The 24,098-nt window shown below is 41.3% G+C and overlaps 1 protein-coding gene across 8 annotated transcripts in view; it reads left to right on the forward strand.

The window, feature by feature from the left end:
* Positions 1 to 24,098, forward strand: part of PTPRT (protein tyrosine phosphatase receptor type T) — a 469,258-nt gene that overhangs the window by 349,460 nt on the left and 95,700 nt on the right. For 7 of the 8 annotated variants that reach the window (XM_077251539.1, XM_077251540.1, XM_077251542.1 and 4 more), the window contains 4 exons: positions 6,751 to 6,893; positions 12,089 to 12,166; positions 12,486 to 12,521; positions 13,366 to 13,553. In XM_077251539.1, the coding sequence (XP_077107654.1) occupies positions 6,751 to 6,893; positions 12,089 to 12,166; positions 12,486 to 12,521; positions 13,366 to 13,553 (445 nt within the window). The remainder of the gene's footprint in view (positions 1 to 6,750; positions 6,894 to 12,088; positions 12,167 to 12,485; positions 12,522 to 13,365; positions 13,554 to 24,098) is intronic. The other variant, XM_077251545.1, reaches the window with a different exon arrangement.

Consider the following 24,098-nt stretch of genomic DNA (forward strand, 5'->3'; position numbering starts at 1 on the left):
CATGGGCAGGGGTGTTACATCTCACTGATTGGGCACTGGGTGACTCTGGTGGCCCTAGGATGCAGTCGGTCAACGGGCTTCTACACAAGTCTTTGAATCGTCAAGGCTTATGGGACAAACATCTCTAACAGTTGCTCCACTGCTTTTGGCTCCTCCACCTCCTCTACGGCCTCCACCTGCACCCTTAACCCCTTCCTTAAACTGACACACGTTCCAACAGTGCAGATACAACCCCCGCCCCACCGTACTGCACAGCCATTGCTCACTGCAGTCAGGAAGTGATCAAATTAATATGCCTTGGAGATCGCAGTCACACAGGTCGAGTGGTGGACAGCTATCTAGCCGAGTTAGAGCAATGGCTGTCTCCACTAAACCAGTAGCCAGGGAATGCCATGTGCAATAATGGTGCACACCTGGTAGTGGCCCTACGCTAGAGCAACCTCACACACGTACCTTGCATGGCTCACATCCTCAACCTGGTGGTACATCAATTTCTCTGCCACTTTCCTGGCCTGGATGTGCAGCTGCAGAAAGCACGATCGCTGTGTGCTCACTTCTGACAATCGCTCCCCACAGGTCATCGACTTGCATCGCTGCAGAGGTCTTTTGGCCTACTGGTTAACCGCTTAATTTTCGATGTTCCAACATGGTAGAATTCCACTCTGCACTTGTTGCAGTAACTGTGGCAACAGAATCAAGCCCTAGTGCAGTATGTCCTTTTTCATAATCTGGGCCAACACAGTACAGACGTGGTGCAAATCATGCTTGCGAAGGGGGCACAGGTGAAAAACCTCTGCACTCTTCTGCAGTTTTGAAATAGCTACTAAGATGGTTAGCACTGACGATGCCGTCATCAGCATCACTATTCAATTCATCTGTATGCTGGATCGCACTTAGTCTGCATGAGGTGGTGTTGGACCCAGAGGAAAAGGTGGAAGCAGAAGAGGATGAGGAAGGGATAGCTATCTCAAACTTCCGGACTGTCGTCACACAGGCAGGTGCTATGGGAGGGTGGCTTAAAGTGATCAAGGGGGCTCATGACACCAGACAAACTGTTAGTGGAGGTGCAGGAGCTGAGGAACAAATAGAGGAGGATGAGGTGATGGACGTGCAACAGTCAGGAGACAGACTGTTGTCTGTGGTTGGCGGGAAGGAACTGAGGAAGCATCCTTAAGTGTTACCCCGCCACCAACACATCATGGACTTGGACCTCATGGAAGCACCCGACACATGAGCACCTTCTTGCTGCTCTATCTTCAACATGATGCCCTTATTCTTAGAGTTAGAGATAGTGCTGAATAATGGGTTGACACTCTGTTACATCCATAGTACAAGAGTAAATTTTACCACATGCTTCCCTCCCTGGAAAGGGATAAGCACATGTAGGGGTATCAAAACCTGCTTGTAGACAATCTTAAGAGCCATTTTCCCCACACAGCAGTATGGAGCAAAGTGTGTATTCCAGTTCTAGATATCCAATCCCCGGGAACGTCAAGGCATCAAAAACATTAGCAGCAGCAGCAGTGTCAGTGGCATATGCAAATTTCTGTGAGTCATTTCACACTTTTTTTAGACCAGTCCACGCACCAGCACAAGAGAGTACAAGTCTGACACATAGTGAACAACTGAAGAGGATGGTGCAGAAGTATCTGGAGCTCAATATCAATGCAATCAGGGGGGTTTGTAACCTTTGGCATTTTGGTTTTCAAAAATGGAAGAGTGGTCTGAGCTTGCCTGTCATGCCTTGGAAGTTTTGTCATGCCAGCATTCTCTCAGAACGTGTCTTCAGCGCTGCTGGTGGTGTCTTGACGGATAAGCACATCCGACTGTCCACTGAAAGTTTAGACCACCTATCTTTCATCAAAATGAACAAGTCATGGATTTCCAATGACTATGCACCCCAGTCGACTGGGAAGACTAGACTATGGTGTACCTTTTAGTATCATGCATTGATTTCACATTATTGCAGTCTGTGCCACCTTTGTGGTGGCTTTTGTGCCTGCTGTTGCTACTGCTGCTATTACAAATATTTTTTTGAAATGCAGAGACTCCCAGTTGGATCTCGATCTGGTGGGTTGCCTGTAGTAGAAGGTGTGTCAGCGGCCTATTATACTGTTTCTACTCTGCGGAAATTGATGCCACTTTAGTGGTGTATGACAATAAGTTTTTGAAATGTGTAGACTCTAAGCTGGGTTTCTATCTGGTAGGTAGCCTGTGTAAGTAGGGCTCCCAGACAGGCAGGCCCGCACTTACTTTCAGTCAACTACCTATGTTACTTTCCTTACATTTTTCTACAAATATTACAGTATGGAACTGATGTTTTTGCAATCTGAGTGTGGCTGGAAAAAAAAATTGGAGGTGTTGCATGAGTTGTGAGTTCTCCCAGCTAAGAAGGCTTACACCTCTCCCTTAACCACCAGATCCTCATTGAAACCTCAGTTCCAAGCTGTAAATGCTGGGTGTATGGCCCTTAGTTGACTGCTTCTGTGACATTATAAAATGTTCTACTCTGGGTCAAATGATCAGATCAGTCAACAACATGTGTTACTTTCCTTGCATTTTTCTACCAATAGTACTGTATGAAACTGATGCTTGTGCCATCTGAATATAGCTGGAAAGGTCCCCATTGAAACTTTAATTTAAAGCTGTGAATGCTGGCCCAGACCCTGATACCTCGTGCATGGCCAGTGGCTGACTGCTGCTATGCCTTTTGAAAATTCCTACTGTGGGTCAATTGAGGGCACTTTGTGTCTTCTCCTAATTTTAGCTGTTTGGGAAGCTTTTTGTCATCCCTTAAGGTGTTGTATATATGTTTGGTTTATCCTCCCACTGAATCTAATGGGATTCGGGTATGTTTGGCGAACGTCTAAACGTTCGCCGAATTGAACCGAAACTTGAAAGGTTCGCTCATCTCTAACTAAGAGTCGTGTGCCTCTTAATTAGGAGTGTTTGCTAAAAAAAAATCATCTCAACGGTGTTGATGAAACATCTCCTATGTCTATATGTGGTGGCCAATGTGTGTCCACATAATTTTGAAGGTAGCATCATAATTTTGTGCCACTGTGTGTAGGCATGGGTTTAGGCATTTTTGGATGCTGCAGAGGAGTCAAAACCCAACCTTACAAACATTTTTCTTATAAACCATAGATTTTCCAAAACACCTTGCTTGAACAGTGTCAGGTGTGATGAAATATAATTAGATTGTGCTTCCTTTTTCAGTGGTTTCTTTTGGTTTTCTTTTTACAAAAAAATTATTATTATTATTTTTTTTTTTAAAGTTCTGGGCAAACCATTTAAAACACAATGCAGTTTAAAGTAAAATACCTATTAGCTCACCTTTTTCCTACACATCAAATTCACTCTGTGGGTAGTACAATGATCTAAAATTCAAGCCAACACTCGCTTTCTTCCATAAAAGTCAATATACTTTATTTAATCCTTATAAAACCATCCAAACTTCAGTGGCTGTGTACAAAAACAGCTTATAAAAAATATATTGATATCAGCAGCAAAGCACGTTGTGTTTCCATTCTCTTGGGTCCTTAGTCTGTATATTTTGCTACAGATATCTATATAATTTTTTAGATGCTTTGGGGTTGTTTTTTTTGCTGAAGGTTGGATGATTTTACAAGGATTAAATAAAGTACTGACTTTTATAGAAGAAAATGAGTGCTGGCTTGAATTTTGGATCATGAAAAATACTATGCATGTGAAATCAACCTTTGTGATGATGCTGGAAAATTGCTGATTCATGTATGTGGAAATTATTACGTATTAAAGAGGTTTTAATTAGAGATAAACGGATCGATCCACTGAGGATAGGGTTTGAGTTGAATTTGTTTAAATTCCCAGTGTCATGTGAATTTGAACATTTTGAGATTTGCAAATAAAAACCTTCCCCATCATCATAACCCATACTTCTGAAGCATCAGAAAGTGAGCCTTTTGCATTGCTGTGTGGGACTCCCCATAATGCCCTGTAGCTGTGACATTTTATGGATAATCATACTTCGTACAGTGATGGTCAGTACTGGGCCATCACAGATCAGCGGTTCCCAGTGGAGCACAGTTTGTATGGCAGACTTGTTTTCCATCTTCAATGTCACTAGGTCTCTTTACTGTAGAATGTAAGTTTTTATAGTCAGCGGGGTCATCTCTCATACTCCTGTAATCCTTATGGTCTGCAGGATTTTCTCTCTCATCTCTCCTACATGTATATTCTAAGCAATTACAAACTTTCCAGTATTGAGATTCCCTCAAATTTGCCTCAAATCAAAATTTGGGGGAAAATTCAGCACAGTCAGTAAATTCGAATTTCAAAAGATTTTCTTATTTCTAATTTTAATAAAATAAGCTATCATGCACACAGCCATCTTATGTACAAAGTTATAACAGGATACCTAAAAAGGAACATGGGGTCTTACTCAACCAACATGTAACTTCAGTTTCATAAAGAGAAGGATTGTCTTCTGTCAGGATTTCATAGGATTCTAACAAAATAAACTTTGTTGCCCTCTCAATACCAATTGAAAGGTAGTCTGTAAGCAGGTTTTAGCTATGTAATCTGAGGGTACCATAATGTAGGGGGCAGAGACTCTGATTACAGTGATGTGTCACTTACTGGGTTGTGTTTTGCTGTTTCAATACAATCAGTTATTTAGCAGCAAGAGATTACCACTGGAGATGAGCGGACCAAACGCATAGACAACACATTCAGGGGGGCCAAAAAAGCTAACAAAACAACTCAAATTGTTGGAAGACACCAGGAAAAGTGGCATCAATTGCACTATAAATAATTTAAAAAAAATTGACGTGGGTTCCCCTGTATTTTTGATAACCAGCCAGACAAAACTGACAGCTGGGGGGCTGAAACCCTCAGCTGTCAGCATTAGCATGGCTGGTTATCAAGAATAGATTGAGTGAACTCCTATGACCTGCCTGACATCACCACAAGTGTGACAAACTTCTCATGTTCGTGATGCTGTCAGAAAGATCCTGGGAGATCACAGCCAATGAACTCAGTTCAACTTACTGACATGAGTGCGAGCGCCGTTACAACTTTTTGCAAATAGTAAAACAGGATTGCTTACCTGATTTGGTTGTGACAGTTCCAACCCCTGTGTTAGCTTGTTGGAATAGGCCTCTGCAGATCCACCATAAATACAAACATGGATGGAAAGTGGAATGAAATCCGCGCTGCCTGAGGTCCAATGTACGATGAGAGACCAAAAATTGCTTGGGTGCATCTGCTTGTTAACACGTTTACCTCTTCATCAGAACAAACCACAATAAACTGGTTTGTGGTTGTGGTTTGTCCTGATGAAGAGGTATGAATACCTTGAAATGCGTTGATAAATAAAAAACGCATCCTAACAATTTTTGGGCTCTCATTGTACCCTGGACCTCTAGCAGCGCGGATTTATATCCACTTTCGCTCCAAGTTTATATCTACCTCATGCTGCTGTCAGATTATATAACACCAACCTGCTGAGTGATTCCTTTAAGGCTGTGTGCACATGGTGAGCTTTTGCAACAGATTTTTCTGCAACTAAAAACCAGAGTGTTGGTAGGAAAAAATGCTGCATAATATATGTGCATTTTTTACGTGCACTTATGCATTTTTATGAGCATTTTATGTGTTTTTAAATACTTTTTTCCCACTTTAATTTAAATAGGTGAAAAACACTGGAAAAAAAAACAATAACAGAACTACTGCAGATTTTAAAAAAATGTTTGGCTGTTTAAATCTGCTAGGTAAAAATAGGTAGCACATGCATTAGATTTCAGAAACCTCAAAACGCTGCATTTTCTCTGTGGCAAAAACGTACAGGAAAAGATTCACGGCAAAAAACCGTAGCGTGTGAACAGGCCCTTAACAGAGATATTCTTCCTTAAAAACATTGCTGTTGGAGGCATACAGCACTTGACAGAGCATCATATAGTGACACATGGACTTCCCTGCACATAGTACAAAACTGTCAGGGAGTCGTTGTGGCGCCATTCATCGTCCTGCACATGGCATTGACCTCGGAGACAAATACTGAAGAAATAATGAAATGGCTGATTCCTATCTGTCTATGAGTGTCATTCACCTGAATAGATGTGTATTTAAAAGGCTCTGGATAATCTAAAGCTGCAGCGCTACTTCCCTTCTAATGAGAATGACTGTGTGACTGTTCTGCAAGCATCCGATCCCCTACCCAGCTCCTTAAATAGAAAAATATCATCACAAGTAATTCACTTCCCATTATTAATAACAACTGACTCAAACTCATTAGTGATCTGTGGATAAATCTTTTCTTGTAGAGGAAATGTAAGGTGTTAATTACCAAGGGCTATAAGGAAGCAGTGCCCAAGTGTCATAACATTACATAACATTACGACTGTGGGTAACCTAATGCCTGCCAAGCATCCCTGAGCACCCAATTACACCATGAAAAGTAGTAATATGACTTGGCTTGCTCAAAAGAGATATGTGCAGCTGATCTAGATGTGTTAGCCAGTTGTGTCACATCTATAGCTGATTATTCAATCATCTGCCAATTATGATGCTTTAGCTTACATAGACAAAGCCATGCCGCGCCGCCCTGGATGTGTCACTCAATTGGTTCCGAAAAATTTGCTTTAATAAATATCTCACCGAGCAGAAGCCTGTGTCAGCAAGAGACACAATCTGAAAAAAGTCATTTTTGTCTATATCACCTCCCATGGGATCCTTGAGCTTGTCAGACACTGTTCTTTTCTCCTCCAGGAAACTGGCCAAGAAACAGAAAGAAACCCAAAGTGGCTCTCAGAGGGAAATGGGTTTGGTGGCTTCGGATAAAAGCTCCAGCAAACTGAGTTCCACTCGCAATGAAGACACTTTCTCCAGCTGTCAGGACGTCAATGGATTTAGTAAGAACATCACGGTTATTGGGAGGGAAATACTGTATCATTAGAGCAATTATCACGTATGAAATATAAGATCTATTGTACAGCTGAAAGCATTTACACAATCGGGAAGACTTATTAATTCCCACTGGGAAAAGTATAACTGTCTTTCCCGTAGTCAGTCACAGTTTCCTCCGATGCTCCATCCTCCTATAAACTGATAGACCGGCTATTAAAGCTTTAATGGAATAAATCTCAATCTGAATACTTACTCCGAGATCCTGCTATGAACGTAAGCTGGTAAAATAGGCATTTCCTCAAAAGCTCAGTATCATATAAGAGCATACATTGATCTCCGTGCCCGCATTTGTTTATCTTCAAAGCTGATTATTATTTAAGCTTCTCGTTTGGGAAATTTTTGCTCCTCACAAATAAAGGTCAATTGTATAGTCACATTTTCTGATATTTGTCCTTGATAATTTAGTAATAGAATGAGTGGCACTCAGCATATGCCACATTATATCATGGCACATTCCTGTGTGAGTCAGATCTTGCCATATTAATGAATGGCACTGCTGTCTAATGATGCGTAAGGTGAACCATCACCCTCCTGCAGTTACAGTTAGGTTTCCAATGAATTGCACTCAGTACACTTAAAGGGGTAGCCCAATATATACATTCATTTTCACTCTAAATTCCTATCTGTTTAGTGCCATAATCTAGACTATTTTCTAATATACTTGAATAAAATATTCCCTATCCTTCCTTAGCTACACTATCCAACAGTTTTTATTTCTTTTTTCTCAAGTTCAAGATTTTTTTTAAATTCAGATATATTAGAAAAAAGTTTAGATTATGGCATTAAATAGATAGGGATTTAGGATGAAAATGAATTTGTATTTTGGACCGCCCCTTTAACCCCATTACGACCTATGACGTATATGTATGTCACAGGTAGCCTCCACATTTTTGATGCAGGCTTTGGCACTGAGCTCGCATCTTTTCAGGCACATGACAGCTAATTTGATCAGCTGTATGTGCCCCTAATAGTGACGGGTGAAATCATGATCCACCTGCGATTGTTAATCTGGTAAATGCCACTGTCAGAGGCACTTAACATGAGCGTGCCAAAAGAGCATCACTAATCATAAACATGATTGCGGGGCCTCAGTGGGTTGGCATGACAACCGATGGACCCCCCAATGCTTGTCATTGCCGATCTGCTATAAGCGCCGCCCCATGGTTGGCATTCATAGCAGATGATCTTTTCTGCTACACATAGCAGGGCGCTATGTGTAGCACAGGTGATCAGAAGATCGCAGCTTCAAGTCTCCTAACTGGATTATTGACACAGGTGAAAAGTTAAAAAAAAAGTTTTTATGAATATTAAAAAAAAATTAAATAATACAAAAGTTAAAATCACTCCCCATTTGTCAGCTGGTGAAAGGATTAATGTTCTTCAGTCCATAATCACATCAATCATGAAAGCCTAACTGTGACTGCTATGTGATGTTTAACAAGGTTAAAGGCTAAGGTAGGCCTCCCCCCCATAAATGAAGTATTTTTTACTCTGAAACAAACTTTTTTATAAAAGGTATAAATAATGGAGGAGCAGTCTAATTATAAATGTTAAAAACCTATAGTGTGCAGCCCAGGCCGGCCCTGTCCAGGTTTCCAGAAACCTCAGGTATATTTAGTTGAGGTGAGTGAATTTATTCAAATGAAATTTAAAACTACTTGAAATTTTACAAAAATCCATATTCTCCGGAATTCAGTTTTTGCAATTTGCTCCACCAAAATTCTGCAAATTGGTGGCCACCTGCAGACATCACTTGGACCAGGCAAACAGTAAAAAAAATGCTCTCCTGTCCCACCAGGTCCTCCGTGCGTCTTCTTTGGTCCTTCCCTCATCACACACATTCTCTTTGGCCTCTTCCATTTTTTTCCATTCTATGTTTATTATTCTCTGGAGTCATTTAATTTGTAGGAAATAACTTCACTAAAAATCTAATTTCCTTATAAAATCCAAGTGATTTGGCAAATTCAAATCTTGCCAGATCCACTCATTTCAACTTAACAAACTACGGTATCTATCATGTCTGATGAAAAAGTTGTTAAATGTGATGGATTGTAACGTTGCACTGTGACATAACATTTCAGCATGGGAAAGTGCCAATTTATTGCCTCATGACCATGTATAAATTGGTAAATCTCAAAGAACCCATTATACAATGGACAAACTCCCACAATATAGGGGTTTGAAACCCATAGCCTATTGTACCAATGCAAAGACAGGTTACTTGTTAATGCCCTAACTTTGCCCCAGCATATGTATCATATTCATACAGATAATACACTGTATTTAGTGCTACTCCTCTACACAGTAGATCTCACATGTGCTAATTCTTACAGGTGAGTCCATTGCGTCCAAGGTCCAAGTCTTAGTTTATTCTACTGATACATACAGGATTTTAACATCTTATGAAAGATAAGGGCCCATTAAACAGAATAATGGCCTGTCCAAATAAATAACATGGCAAGCCACAACATGAGTCAAGGGAATATACCCAATATTTTATTTATTTTCCATATCAATATGTACAGTATTTACAAAAATCTGGCTTTTTTCATATTGACCTCTATGGCTCAGCATAGGCTGACTCTTTCCAGCACTTATCTCCTTTTGATCACAGATTACAATGCAGAATAACAAATATATAGGTAATACAGGACCCCAGCACTCACATCAAGTGTTGGCCACAGCTCAACTCCTCCTTCTCCCTGTACATTGACCTCTGCACATGTCACAGAACGTGCAGTTGGAGACAATAAACACCTCCTGTCCTATGGTCTATTTTACTTATATAAAACATATAGATTTGAGTGCTGCTAACACCAGCTCAGGGAAGACGGCTGACCCACAATCAAGTACAACAAATAGATTAAAGAAATGTACTATCAGACAAGCAAATTGGAAAAATGAATCTTATTGTAGTTATTAAAATAAAATAGATGATATGGAATATCATATTGAATGAGATCAGACCTCAGTAGAGCCTGTGACAGAACAGATGTATAGTAGATATAAAAAGTCTACAGAAGCCTGTGAAAATGCCAAGTTTTTGTTATGTAAAAAAAATTGTACCAATAAATATAATTTCACAGCTTTTTCCACATTTAATGTAGCCAATAATCTTTACAATTCAAATTAAAAATAAGCTGAAATCTTTTTGGTTGGAAATACATCTTCAGATTTTTAGCAGAGGTGTGAAGGGTTTGATGGAAAATTGACTGATATTTGGAACCGTTCATAATTTCCTCCATCTTAACTAAAGCTCCACTTCCAAATGGCGAAAAACAGTACAAAAACATAATGCTGTCTCCACTATGCTTCACTGTGGCTTTAGTGTTCTTTTGTGATGCGCAGTGTTGGCTTTGAACCAAACATACGGTACCTTTTGAAATTATGGGCAAAAAGTTCAATCGTGGTCTCATAAGACCATATCACATTTTCCCACATGCTCTGGGAAGGCTTGAAGTAGGTTTTGGCATAGTCGGGAATGGATCTTTTCCTTTGTAAGAAACAGCTTTGATCTTGTCATTCTACCCCACAAACCAAACATATGAAAAATATGGGAGATTGTTGTCACATGCGGTACATAACCAGTGAGTGCCAGAATTCCTGCAGCACCTTTAATTTTGCTATAGTCCTCTTGGCAGCCTCTTGGATCAATTCTTTTCTTATCTATTCATCAATTTTTGATCGACATCCAGTTCTAGGTAATGTCAATACTGTACCAAATTTAAGCAATTTCTTGATAACTGTCTTTTCAGTGTTCCATGGTAAATCTAAGGGTACCGTTACACAAAACGATTTACCAACGATCACGACCAGCGATACGACCTGGCCGTGATCGTTGGTAAATCGTTGTGTTGTCACTGGAGAGCTGTCACACAGACAGCTCTCCAGCAACCAACGATGCCGAAGTCCCCGGCTAACCAGGGTAAACATCGGGTTACTAAGCGCAGGGCCGGGCTTAGTAACCCGATGTTTACCCTGGTTACCATCATAAATGTAAAAAAAAAAAACAGTACATACTCACATTCCGGTGTCCGTCAGGTCCCTAGCCGTCTGCTTCCTGCACTGACTGAGTGCCGGCCATAAAGTGAAAGCAGAGCACAGCGGTGACATCACCGCTGTGCTCTGCTTTTACTTTCCGGCCGGCAGTCAGTCAGTGCGGGAAGCAGACGGCTAGGGACCTGACGGACACCGGAATGTGAGTATGTACGGTTTGCTTTTTTTTACATTTACGATGGTAACCAGGGTAAACATCGAGTTACTAAGCGCGGCCCTGCGCTTAGTAACCCGATGTTTACCCTGGTTACAAGCGAATGCATCGCTGGATCGGTGTCACACACACCGATCCAGCGATGAAAGCGGGAGATCCAGCGACGAAATAAAGTTCCAAACGATCTGCTACGACGTACGATTCTCAGCGGGGTCCCTGATCGCTGCTGCGTGTCAGACACAGCGATATCGTATGGATATCGCTGGAACGTCACGGATCGTACCGTCGTAGCGACAAAAGTGCCACTGTGAGACGGTACCCTAATGCCTTGAAAATGTTTGCATCCCTTTGCTGACTGATAAGTTTCAACAATAAGACTCCTTTGCTGTAATGTTAGCAATTTATGGACCATGGCTTTTGATGTAAAATGCAGCTAAGAAAATATCAGGAAAATTCTACTAGAACAGCTAAACTTTATATGGGGCAAATCAGAATAATTCCAAATGGAGGCAGCTGTGTGCTGACTATTATTAAATATGAGTTTAATTGTGATTCTCTATTTCTGAACACAACCACATCCCCAATTATAAGAAGGTGTACTTTTGCAAAAACATTCATTTAGTTTTATTATTTTGATTTTCACTTCAAAACTATTTCAGTTTGTTTCTCAAGGATTTGTACAGATTATGGATGACATTAAAGCTGTACAAAATTCTAACACCATTCTTCTTGATGATGTTTTTACGTAACAAATAACCAGCATTTCAACAAGAGTGTGTAGACTTCCTATATCCACTGTATTTGTACTTCTTGTAGACATAGAGTTGCTTTAAACTGTACACCCTGTAGGGTTAGAGTAGAAAACCTCTCTTGTAAAGATTTTGATGGGTGTTCCATAGCTAGACTGATATGTAACCTGTCTTCCTGCAGGCACTTCCTCTCCCTGCTCCTTCTCTATACAAAGCAAAAACCTGCAGGGAAAATCCTTACTCAATTCCTGCTACTCAGGTAGGGCTTTACAATGAACAAGCCTATCCTGTGAGAATGCTATCGCAAGCCAGTGAGTTTGTCATTACGAGGAGTGCGACTGCCAATCTAAAGTGTATGAGCAAAATAATAACTATGTGAGATTGTCCTTAAAAAAGGGTTTTGTAGGAATGTGGCGAGAATGACATTAACAACGAGGGGCTTATAGTTTAGGTGCAAAAGCTGTATTATTTAATGATCACTTTAGAAAAACCTGTCTGGGCAATTTGGTCTTGATTCTGTGTTTTCTCTTGTTTCCTTCCACATCCTACTGCTACCTTGGTCTTCATTCAACTGACAGTTTCCTCAGACACCGTCCCATCTTCAACACTTCTAGGTAACAAAGCTATAACTGACAGCTTGTTGTAAGACTTAGTCTTTCATAGTAGCCTAGATACTTTAGTATTAATGGTCCTCAAAGTATGCATGAAGAACAAGTAATATTCACCAACATTTTAAGGCCAGGCTTTTCTGTTGCGAACCGCCAAATTTACTGTCCCCTACTGAGATCTGTGGTGATGTTTGATAGGGCTGTTTACAACAAATAGCAAGATGATTGTGTAGAATTAAGAGTCATACAAATTAATGCTTTCAGAAAGAAATTCATTTGTAAATTGTATGCTCAATGTCATGACTTAAATAAGCAAAATTAGTTCAAGATACCTAGACAGTCCTAAAAACTGTTCCATACATGCTTCCCAAGGTACCAAAATCCACACAACAGAATGACTACAGGGTCAAAATAATATATGAAAAGATTATAATTTATTAGTTAAAATGACCAAAACATTAGGTCAACCAACAAATCAAATACCAACGTATAAGAGGGAAATATGCAAAAAGATTGAAAATACATTATGGAATGTTGTACATGTCAGAAAAGACCGGGACATTGGGAGATAATTGAGGCAGAAAACTATAACCTCACATATGGGCAAAAATACAATTACACCGTATGGACCCTGGATCAAGGGTTAACGACTATTACTGCCCTACCGTGCCCATGCTCAATGCCGTAGTGAATCCCCACAGCTCATGCTAGTATAAGGTAACCGCCACACTATCATATCATAACCATAATTACCTGAGAATAGGCGATACCAGGCACCAATCTCCCAATGACCCGGTCCGTCCGCCCAAGGTGCAGACTCATTTCCAGACCAAATCTGGTTATCTTACAGACAGCAGCCACGTAGAGTTGAATCAACCCACATTGACCATACAGACCCACCCATACCGGACATGTGAACCACTGGAAATGGCATATCCCCGTGGACAACTCCAGCCAGCCATCCGTGTTGCAGACCTTCTACAGCACATTACCCAGATGAAGAGAGGGCAAGGGTATGGATTTAAAGAAGAATATGAGGTAAGCTCTTCTAAGACTCTGGCTGAATTATATGCATTTTGATGGATATTTTCCCAAAATATTGCCAAGTCTGCCATTTTGAATTACAAGCAATTATTCACAGGCATGAAGCTGAATCTTTCCTCTATGTTTCCAAACTATTATTAAGGTTTTAATGTTCTCCAAATACTGGCATTGCATAACCTTGGTAATTTCTCTCAATTAAGTATTAGTTAATAAAAAAGAAAAATAAAGCATTATTAGAAATACTGTATTCTAATCCCAACACAAATTGCCCCTGTTGTTCTTCAAGGATTTGACAAAGAGTAGCCCTTGTTAAAATCTTTGCAAAAAAAGACCTTCTTAATTTACGTTATTTTTTTTTTTAATTACCTTTGTTCATCGCCTAACTCAACTTCAGCTATACCTTTTAGTATTTCATATAGTCTACAGTATGCTGTATTTCTACATCCAACATAAAATATTTCCCTTCATCATCTGTTTCTTCAGTGGAAACAAGCCCCAAAAATTGACATTATTAGACTATTTGCAATTTTTATCTGTTTAAATTTGATACAGAAAACAACTTTAGGTAGTTGCTAAGATTAGACATATATAACTTCAAATCACCTTTTGTTCCTCAAATCTTTTCTGAGTAATTAGTTTCTGATTGAATATTTCCAACAAAATATTTTAATCTTGTTTGTGGTTGAGCATAATTATGTTGAGAGAGGCAATGAGAAAATGGTGGCCCTATGACCTCTATTTCACATAGCAAGACAGACAAATCCACATGCAGCTTGACAGTAGAAGTTGCTTTGCTCATTCAGTCTACCCATGGATTTGAAAGCTACACCTGCTACCCCTTTAGTGGTTGAGATGGGGTCAGAGAATCTCTGTTCTTTCGATACTTGGTTGGTATATCTTCCTTTTCTTCTATGTCATCTATAGAATGCTCATATAGAACCTTAACTTCCGGAGTTTCAAAGACAGCACCATTTTACCTTTCCCTGATTTCACTATTCAAAAGTTATTCTCTGATCTCCAAAAGCATTTTTCTCTATAGACTCGGTAATTATTATGCCAGTAACACAGCTGGGAGCAGAGACTGTCCCTTTCCAGCTTAATAAGAGGCCATCTCTTCTCCATTAGGACTATCGAGGGCGATTAGCATCTGCCCCAGGGAGGGAACCATTAAAACAGTCACAGACAGGCTTAGTCTACAGATTAACCTACGAAAGGCTGCACAGGCTAAAGCTATGTTATATCCGCCAGCCTTCCCCTATTTAGTCCTGGCTGTCCTTTTAATAGATCAATGCACTTTTCAAATTCCACTGTTAAGCACTAAAAATATATTTGCTAAATCCCTCAGTGCCATGTTAAACCTATCCTATTTTGAGTTTCAGTGTTTTTTTTTGTCCTAAATACTATATGAGCAATGTTTGTGTCTGTTATATCCAGTTTTTAAATCCAACAAGAATGTTCATATTTTTAGAGGATTTTTTGCATCTACTTCCAAGAAAAAAAATATGAAGTACTTGATAGAAATTTATATTTTTAGGTCATTCTCAATCAATGTTTATGGTTTTGTTGAAGCTTCTACATAGGGTTCAAAGAGATGTTGTATGTGTCACTGATCTTAGAAAACTGGAGAAATACGGTACAGAGTAATCAGTATATAATTACTTTGTTTACTAAAATAGTGATTATGATATATTAAAAATTATAATTTTTTTTACTCCTGAGTAGTGTTGAGCGATACCGTCCGATACTTGAAAGTATCAGTATCGGATAGTATCGGCCGATACCCGAAAAATATCGGATATCGCCGATACCGATACCCGATACCAATGCATTTCAATGGGACGCAAAGTATCGGAATGGTTCCCAGGGTCTGAAGGAGAGGAAACTCTCCTTCAGGCCCTGGGATCCACATATATGTGTAAAATAAAGAATTAAAATAAAAAATATGAATATACTCACCTCTCCGGCGGCCCCTGGACCTTACCGCTGTAACCGGGAGCCTCCGATCCTAAGAATGAGCCCGTGAAGGACCTTCGATGACGTCGCGGCTGACGTCGCGGCTTCTGATTGGTCGCGTGAGTGGTCACATGAGCGGTCACGCGACCAATCAGAAGCCGCGACGTCATCAAAGGCCCTTCACGCGCTCATTCTTAGGAACAAAGGCTCCCGGTTACAGCGGTAAGATCCAGGGGCCACCGGAGAGGTGAGTATATTCATATTTTTTATTTTAATTCTTTATTTTACACATGAATATGGTTCCGATACTGATTCCGGATACCACAAAAGTATCAGAACTCGGTATCGGAATTCCGATACCGCAAGTATCGGCCGATACCCGATACTTGCGGTATCGGAATGCTCAACACTACTCCTGAGCCATAAAGACATCTATTTATTAAAATAAAATTCACTGCTGGCAATAGTATTTGCTTCATGTTAGCTTTGTAGACACAGGTAGATAAAAGTAGCTCTCCAGTTTGATTACTCCCACTGAAAGTGTACAATAGCAAATGAAAAGACAGTATTATATGGAGGTGAGTACTTTAGAGCAGAGGTGTCAAACTGCATTCCTCGAGGGACACCAACAGGTCATGTTTTCAGGATTTCCTTGTATTGCACAGGTGATAATTTAATCACCTGCACAGAATGATTCCAGCACCTTGTGGAATGCTAAGGAAATCCTGAAAACATGACCTGTTGGCGGCCCTCGAGGAATGCAGTTTGACACCTCTGCTTTAGAGTGTGCCACTCCTACAAGAGCTCCAAAGGTGGTTCCTAAGACTGAAGTGCTCTCTGAATTATGGAGTCCAGCATCCGTCCCTCTGTTATAAAGTAATAGCCATAGTTGGCTGCTGGTTGGATGCTGCTGCCTTCACTCAAAAAGCAGAATGGGGGATGTGAGGCCCTTAGTGTTGACAGTTCTTCAGCCTCTAGGCCAAACTAGAAGAGCCCATAATCATTACACCACTCATTCACTGATTATCGGTGATTATCGGTTGTGAAAACATGACAGCAATCTTCTGATAAATGAGCAAAACTTTTGTTTGTTAAGTGATTGGATCATTCATGCCTGTCTTAAGGGACCTTTTAAATGAGCCCACTTCAACCATTAAATGACTGCCAATTGGCTATATACAAGCCAATCGAAGGGCTTTTAGTGGGCTGTTTAAACCAGCTGACTAGAATTTTGTGTGCACAGAACGATTGTTAATACTATAAATCTTAATGCCAATCTAAAATGCAATAAGAGACAATCAAAACATTGTATGTACCCCAAAATTACAGCAGTAGAATGGTCTACTTAGTGCACAAAAATAAGCCCTCAAACAGACCCATATGCTGAAAAACAAAAAATGTTAAGGGTCTCGGAAAATAGCAACACAAGCTTTTTATCTTACTAATTTCCGACCTTTTTTTATCATTTAAATAAAAAGAACCTATACATGTTTGGTATCTACGTACTTGTACTGACCTGGAGAATCATATTGCCCAGTTAGTTTTACCATATATGGTAAATAAAAAAAACAAATAAACAATTGTGGAATTGCACTTTTATTTGCAATTTCAACGCACTTGGATTTTTTTTCCTGCTTACCAGTGCATCACAAAAACCAAGACATCATACAGCTGTGCGGCTTGAAAAATAAAAAAGTTATTGCTCTTGGAAGAAGTGGAGGAAAAAATGAAAATGAAAATATGGAAAATTGCAAGGTTGTGAAGGGGTTAAAATCATCATTGTCTGCAGCACATTCGTTTTGTGTAAACAATCAATGTGCTATACTCAGTGGTGTAACTAGATTCCAATGGGCCCCGGTGCAAAATTTGGACCTGGGCACCCCTCCGCATGTTGGTCAGAAGTATAGGCCCTTATAGTGCTCTAAATCCTATAAGGGCATCCATATTGCCCCCCTCCCTCTTTATGTAGTAATGTTACCCATCCTGTACAAATGTCGATCATGATGGGCCACTTCCATGTATATATGTTCCCCATCCTGGTATATATGTTCCCCATCCAGTTATATCCTGGTATGTGGGCCAATCCTGATAAATACTGTATGTCTCCCAGCCTGGGCCCATACTGGTATATATGTCCCCCATCATGGGTGGACATACCGCTTGTTCAACCAGTGTGGCTGCACCGGGGCCCGGAGGCTCCAGGGGGCTCCTGCAGGGTGGCTAATAATGAGGGCAATCTGGCTAGTTTATCCGGCTCCGAGGCTCCGGAGGGCTCCTGGTCAGATTGCCCTCATGTGCGGCGGGCAGGGAGCAATCCCTGCAGCTCTGCTGCCTGCAAGAGAAAATGGAAAGTGGAATGGATCCATCTTGCTTCCTGTCTCACACAGCAGCAGCTGAATTACATCATCATTCAGCGCCATGGCTGTGCGAGACAGAAAGCTGTCAGGACTCTGAACATTTTTTATTACCTTTTTGTGCATTACTGCCCTTTTCCAAGATGGCGTCTTTGGTCTCATGTGCACTGTGTCTTCCTGCTATAAAACTCCACCCCAGCCTTCAGTCTGTGCTAGAGTATTCTGCCTTGCATCCAGCTCCTGACCTCTGGTGACTCCCTGGCTATATACCTGCTCCTGTGAACCTGTGGGGTTATCCTGCTACTCTGCTCTGAGTTCCTGCTGCATACACCAGTTCCAGTAATCCTCCTTCATCTGCTGCTCGTGTTTACTTCCATCTGCATTTGCTGGACAAGTAAGCTGTTGCTGCTCTGAAAGAACCTGAGACTATTACCCAGACCTCCCTGGTTGAGCTAAGATATTATTTGAACTGCCCTATAAGCATATCTATCTGTGTTTTGGACTAAGCAAGGACCTATTCGTGTCAAGTATCCTCAAGAATAATTGTGCTTCATAGACTTTCTGCATGATTGCATTTTCCTCTGAAGTTTCCTATAGACTGCTGAGCTGCATTTGATATTTGCACCAAGTGTTGTGGACTTGAGTTTCTCTCTGCACCTGTTTGAATCACCATGTGATAATATAGACTTTACCACTTATAAAACTGTGACCTATAGTTGTCTTGTTCCATGCAAAGAGTCTCCTGAGTTATCCCCTATAATTATTACAAAAGCTATCGGCGATGGTGTGGCTTCAGGATACTGTGCGCAGAGGTGAGGTGTGTGTGTATGCAGAGAGGTGAATTGTGCTGTGTGTGTCTATGTGTGTGTAGGTGGAGGAGAGGTAAATGATGTGGTGATGGGGCAGAAGGCAATGATTTGGTTGACGGAAAGGGCAATGATGAGGGTAATGGGGCAGAAGGCAATAATTGGATTGATGGAAAGGGCAATGATGGGGGTGATGGGGCAGAAGGCAATGATTTGGTTGACGGAGAGGGCAATGATAGGGGTGGTGGGGTAGAAAGCAATAATAGGGGTGGTGGGGGAGAAGGAAATGATGGAGGCGGTGTAATGGGCAATGATGGGGATGGCGGGGGAAAAGACAATGATGGTGATGATGGAAAGGGCAATGATGGGGATGGTGGGGCAGAGGAAATGTTGCATGTTGTGGAATGCGTAATAGTGAGGGTGGTGGGGAAGAAGACAATGATGATGGCAGTGGAAAGGACGATGATGGTTTGGTGGGGTGGAGGCAATGATGGAGGTGGTGGAATGGGTAATGATGGGGGTGGTGGTTGAAAAGACCATGATGGTGGTGGTGGTGGACAGGACAATGATGGGGATGGTGGGGGAGGAGTGTTGTGAATTAGACTTTTTGGCTCCCTCTTGTGGTCACTAGTGGTATGACTCTGGGATTGTCTTTTTTCTGTTTGGCACTCATCTGGGTCGTTAGTCCAGGGGTGTCGCTATATTAACTTCCTGGATCCTTAGTCCAGTGCCTGGCATTGTTGTAATCAGATCCTTCTGTTGCTCCTGTCTGCTGGTCCTGGCTCTTGCAAAATTAAGCTAAGTCTTGCTTCTTTGTTTTTTGAGTTACTTGCTTTGCTACTATTTTTGTCCAGCTTGTACTAAATGTGATTTCTGACCTTGCTGGAAGCTCTAGGGGGCTGGTGTTCTCCCCCCGGCCGTTAGACGGTTCGGGGGTTCTTGAATATCCAGCGTGGATATTTTAATAGGGTTTTTGCTGACCATATAAGTCATCTTACTATATTCTGCTATTAGCTAGTGGGCCTCTCTTTGCTAAATACCTAGCTCATTCTTATGTTTGTCTTTTCCTCTTACCTCACCGTTATTATTTGTTGGGGGCTTGTATCCAACTTTTGGGGTCTTTTCTCTGGAGGCAAGAAAGGTCTTTCTTTTCCCTTCTAGGGTTAGTTAGTTCTCCGGCTGGCGCGAGACGTCTAGAACCAACGTAGGCACGTTCCCCGGCTACTTCTATTTGTGGTGCTAGGACTAGATATATGGTCAGCCCAGTTACCACTGCCCTATGAGCTGTTTTTTTGTGTTTGCAGACTTGGTATTGATTCCTGAGACCCTCTGCCATTGGGGTCATAACAGAGGAGGCAATGATCGAGGTTGTGGATTGGTAATGATGGGGGTGGTAGGGGAGAAGACAAAGATGATGGTGGTGGAAAGAACAATATTGGGGTGGTGGGGGAGAAGGAAATGATGGTGGCAGTGGAAAGGACAATGATGGGGTGGTGGGGAGGAGTCAATTATGGAGGTGGTGGAATGGGCAATAATGGGGTGATGAGGAGAAAGCAATGATGGAGGTGGTGAAGAGGGCATTCATGGGGGGTGGGGGAGAGGGCAATAATGGGATGCAGGGGGATGAGGACAATGAGGGGTGTGGGGGATTGGGATGGGAGGAAGGGGTATTTATAATGGATTTAGGAACAGGGGGAGGTGGAGGAAGATGTTATTATCGATTATTATGTCTAACACAGTCCCTTAGTATAAAGTGTACTCACTTATTATGTATAGCACAGTCCCTTAGTTTATAGCGTACTCACTTATGTATAGCACAGTCTCTTAATGTATAGTGTACTCACTTACTATGTATAACACCATCCTTAGTTACATAGTTTCCTCTTTTGTTATGTATAACACCGTCCCTTATTACGTGCCATCCTCTAGTTCTATATGATGCCCTCCCTTATTATATAGCTTCCTCTGCTGTTATGTACAGTGCTGTACATAGTTTATTCTTGTTATTTTTGTTATTCACAGCGCCCTCATTTATTACATAGTCCCCTGTCTTGTTAGATATAAAATGACTACTGATGGAGGAGCCGGTGACCAGACTACCAGTCCATCAGCTCCTCCTTTAGAAAAAAAGCTTTCCCATGCTCCATTAGCAATCATTGCATTATACAGCTAACAGGACAGGACAGTATGTAATAAAAAACAGGGCTCTATAAAATCCAATATGTAAGGGACGGTGCTGTACATAACAAGAGAGGGCACTGTATAATAAGGGATGGCAATATACATAATAAAGGAGACTATATACATACATGTATGTGTGTGTGGCTATATATATATATATATATATATATATATATATATATATACAGTATATATGTAGCTTTGTCACCTTAAAAGGAGGGGGTCCAGACACATTTCCTGCACAGGGGCCCCGAGCTGTCTGTCTCCGCCCCTGTCCCCCATCCTTGTATATATGTCTCCCATTTTGGGCCCATCTTGGTATACATGTCCCTTGTTCTCTTTCTGTTATTTAATGCATAAGAAAAATAAATGATTTTACACACCTTCCCCTGCTCCCACACCGCTCGGTGTTCTTTTCTGTAGCAGGCATCTAAGTCAGCAGCTGACTTCAACATGCAAGCGAATTGCCGCACATGATGTCACTGCCATACAACACCAGTGACTTGCATGACGGCCTTTGACTGACTAGCAGCTTGTATTGTGGTCCTGCAGGTGCACATTCAGCTTGAATATGTGCTGGCGTCGGCAGGCCCCCCTCCTGCATGGGTCAAGTGTCAGTCGCACCCTCTGCAACTGTGATCATTATGTCCCTGGCTGCAGATAACATGATATTCAAAAGCCATTAACAATCTTTCTGCACACATAGAATTTTGGTCTGCCTGTATGGCTAAGTTCACATTAGCATTTGAGTCCTCAGCGTGGTGCTGCGGACCTTTTTCATTAGCTCCGCCTACTTCCGCATGCATCCTGCGTACCTATCTTTAACACTGGGTACGCAGGGACATGCGTTGTATAGGGATGTATCCGTGTGCATCGTTTTGATGTGCCCGCCAAACGCATGAAAATGCAACATGTTGCGTTTGGAGGGCACGTCAAAACGACGCATGCGGATACAAATCATGTCCCTGTGTACTCAATGTTAAAGATAGGTACGCAGGACAAATGCAGAAGTAGGCGGAGCTAAGGAAAAAAGTCCACAGCACCACACTGCGGACTCAAACACTAATGTGAACCCGACCTAAGAAAGATGAGTATAGGTAAATGCAGTGTGTATGTGGATGCAATTGTTATTTCATATTAATTTTTTTCCTGATATTTCCTGTCAGTATAGAATATCTTGTGTCTATGTCCATATTTGCTGTATTTGTGACTTCCATGCAATCTGATTGTATGGTTTTCCAAGTGTCAGAGGTAAGTTGGTGCCACAGAAAAACAGAGGAGAGAGTATGCTGGCGAAATGAGGGCCAAAAGTGAGCCCCCCCATAAAGTGTTTTACTGCGAGCCGTTTGAACAGAAGATACATCTTGTACATCACCTCTACAGGCCTCTCTAAGCATGCCATTACACGGCCACTGATCGACTTGTACATAGCTGATCACTAGTCATTTAACGGCTGAAGTCGGCCTTGAAGGAGTCTATTATATTAATGAAAATAAATGTACAGAGCAGGTTTGGTACATTTACAGAATAACTGCCAGGGGTTTCTTGAAAACTTGAAAGATGGTCATTGCCTTGATATGTGCATATGAAATGACATGATGAAGACTATATTTGTATAGGGGCAGAGTATCAAATGCTAAACCACAGAGAGAAATCTTGGTTTTAGTACCTATCCTGAAGATGTATAGTATGAATTAGCCCTATAGCATATGTTGTAACCAACTGAGGCTATAAACTGTATATATTGGAGATCAATGGAAATGGGCCTACTGTAATAATAGCATAGCCAGGAAGCTTAGAGATTCATTGTGTAATCTCAGCTCCAGTCTCTTCACCCCCATTGTTTGTGATTTTTTCTCTTATTACATCTCTATTTCTGCATTCATTCCTCCGTCTCCAATTTCAATTCCCTGTTCCACTTCTGTTCTGCTGCCTCTCACCACTGTTCTTCAGTCGAGTTATATCAAAGGCAAAGAGTTCTAGTTGTGCCGTATTTGCCTGTGTGTTTGCATTAACACTATTTCTCAAAGGACAATCTCTTGTAAATGCACAAGAAATAATACCAGGGAAAAAAACAGGGCCTTAGGAGATGCAAACAAAGCCTTTATTTTATTGTAGAACATGAAATGCTTGACTGAGCAATGTCTCTTTAAAAAAATAGACCAAAAAAAAAAAGAAGGCAAATTTGAGCAGTGAGAAGAATGGAAAATCTGAAAATCATCTACTAACTATTATTGAAAAATGGCTTATTTGTTTTATTATGTATAACCAGGCTGGCGAGGAGGGGAGGAACCCACCCACTGCACACCAAACAATGCATATCATCCGCAAAACTCCCTTCCTAATTATTTTCTGTCTCAATGTCTCCAAGAAGCCTGTCATGATTTTTTCTTTTGCTCTTTTGTTTTATTCCTTCGTTGCAACTTGCCTTTGTGTTTTTCACACTATTTGTGATGCCGTTCCTTCATTGAAACTAGCTAAATTTCACATACAGACTTTATTCCCATGTTCCCCTCTTTCTGTAGTTTATGATTGGCGTCTTCTGCGAGTGCTCCGCTCCCCTCCCCAATATCCAACATCTCTTCCTGCATCAATGATTCCCTGTTCCTCTCACTCATCAGCCGCTATCTCTTTCTCCCTCCTCTTACCTGTCTTCCGCCTTCCTCTTCTCCAATGTCCCTTTTATTCGTCCTGCTCATCCCCCTTCCTTCTTTCCTTCTTTCTGCATCGTTCTTCCCCCCGGTAACTCAGTATTATGGAATAACTTTATAAATATGTATCAGTTGGTCCTCTCAGCAGAGCTTCTATTTGGAGATATTGAGGGAATTAATGGGGGGGAAATTTCAGCACAAACCGCGCGTTTCTTTGCTTACAATCAGAGACGATTCACAGGCTTCAGCTGCATTTATTCGCTGCCCGAATTCTATTTGTTGTCAAGGAAACCGGGCTTAGAAAACCATGATTGCTTATGCTGTGTTTGTGGCGTTCACACAGCGTGCAGACATCTTTATTACCAGGCCTTAAATATATGTCATGGATTCTGTGCAGCCAGTGCAGCATGAGGAACAGAGACATTGTATTTCTGTGTCCGAAATCATGAAAGCAATAAATAGTTAAGCGTGGCAAGCGCGGGTCCCCATTAGGAAGCGTTTGGGCTCCTATCATGTGACATGCACCATTGGTTGGAAACGACGCTTGCTGCATTATTAAGGGGCCTTGGGTATTACTCGACTCTTTCCGTGGCA

This window comes from Ranitomeya variabilis, chromosome 4 (assembly GCF_051348905.1).
Source record: "Ranitomeya variabilis isolate aRanVar5 chromosome 4, aRanVar5.hap1, whole genome shotgun sequence".
Lineage (NCBI taxonomy): Eukaryota > Metazoa > Chordata > Amphibia > Anura > Dendrobatidae > Ranitomeya > Ranitomeya variabilis.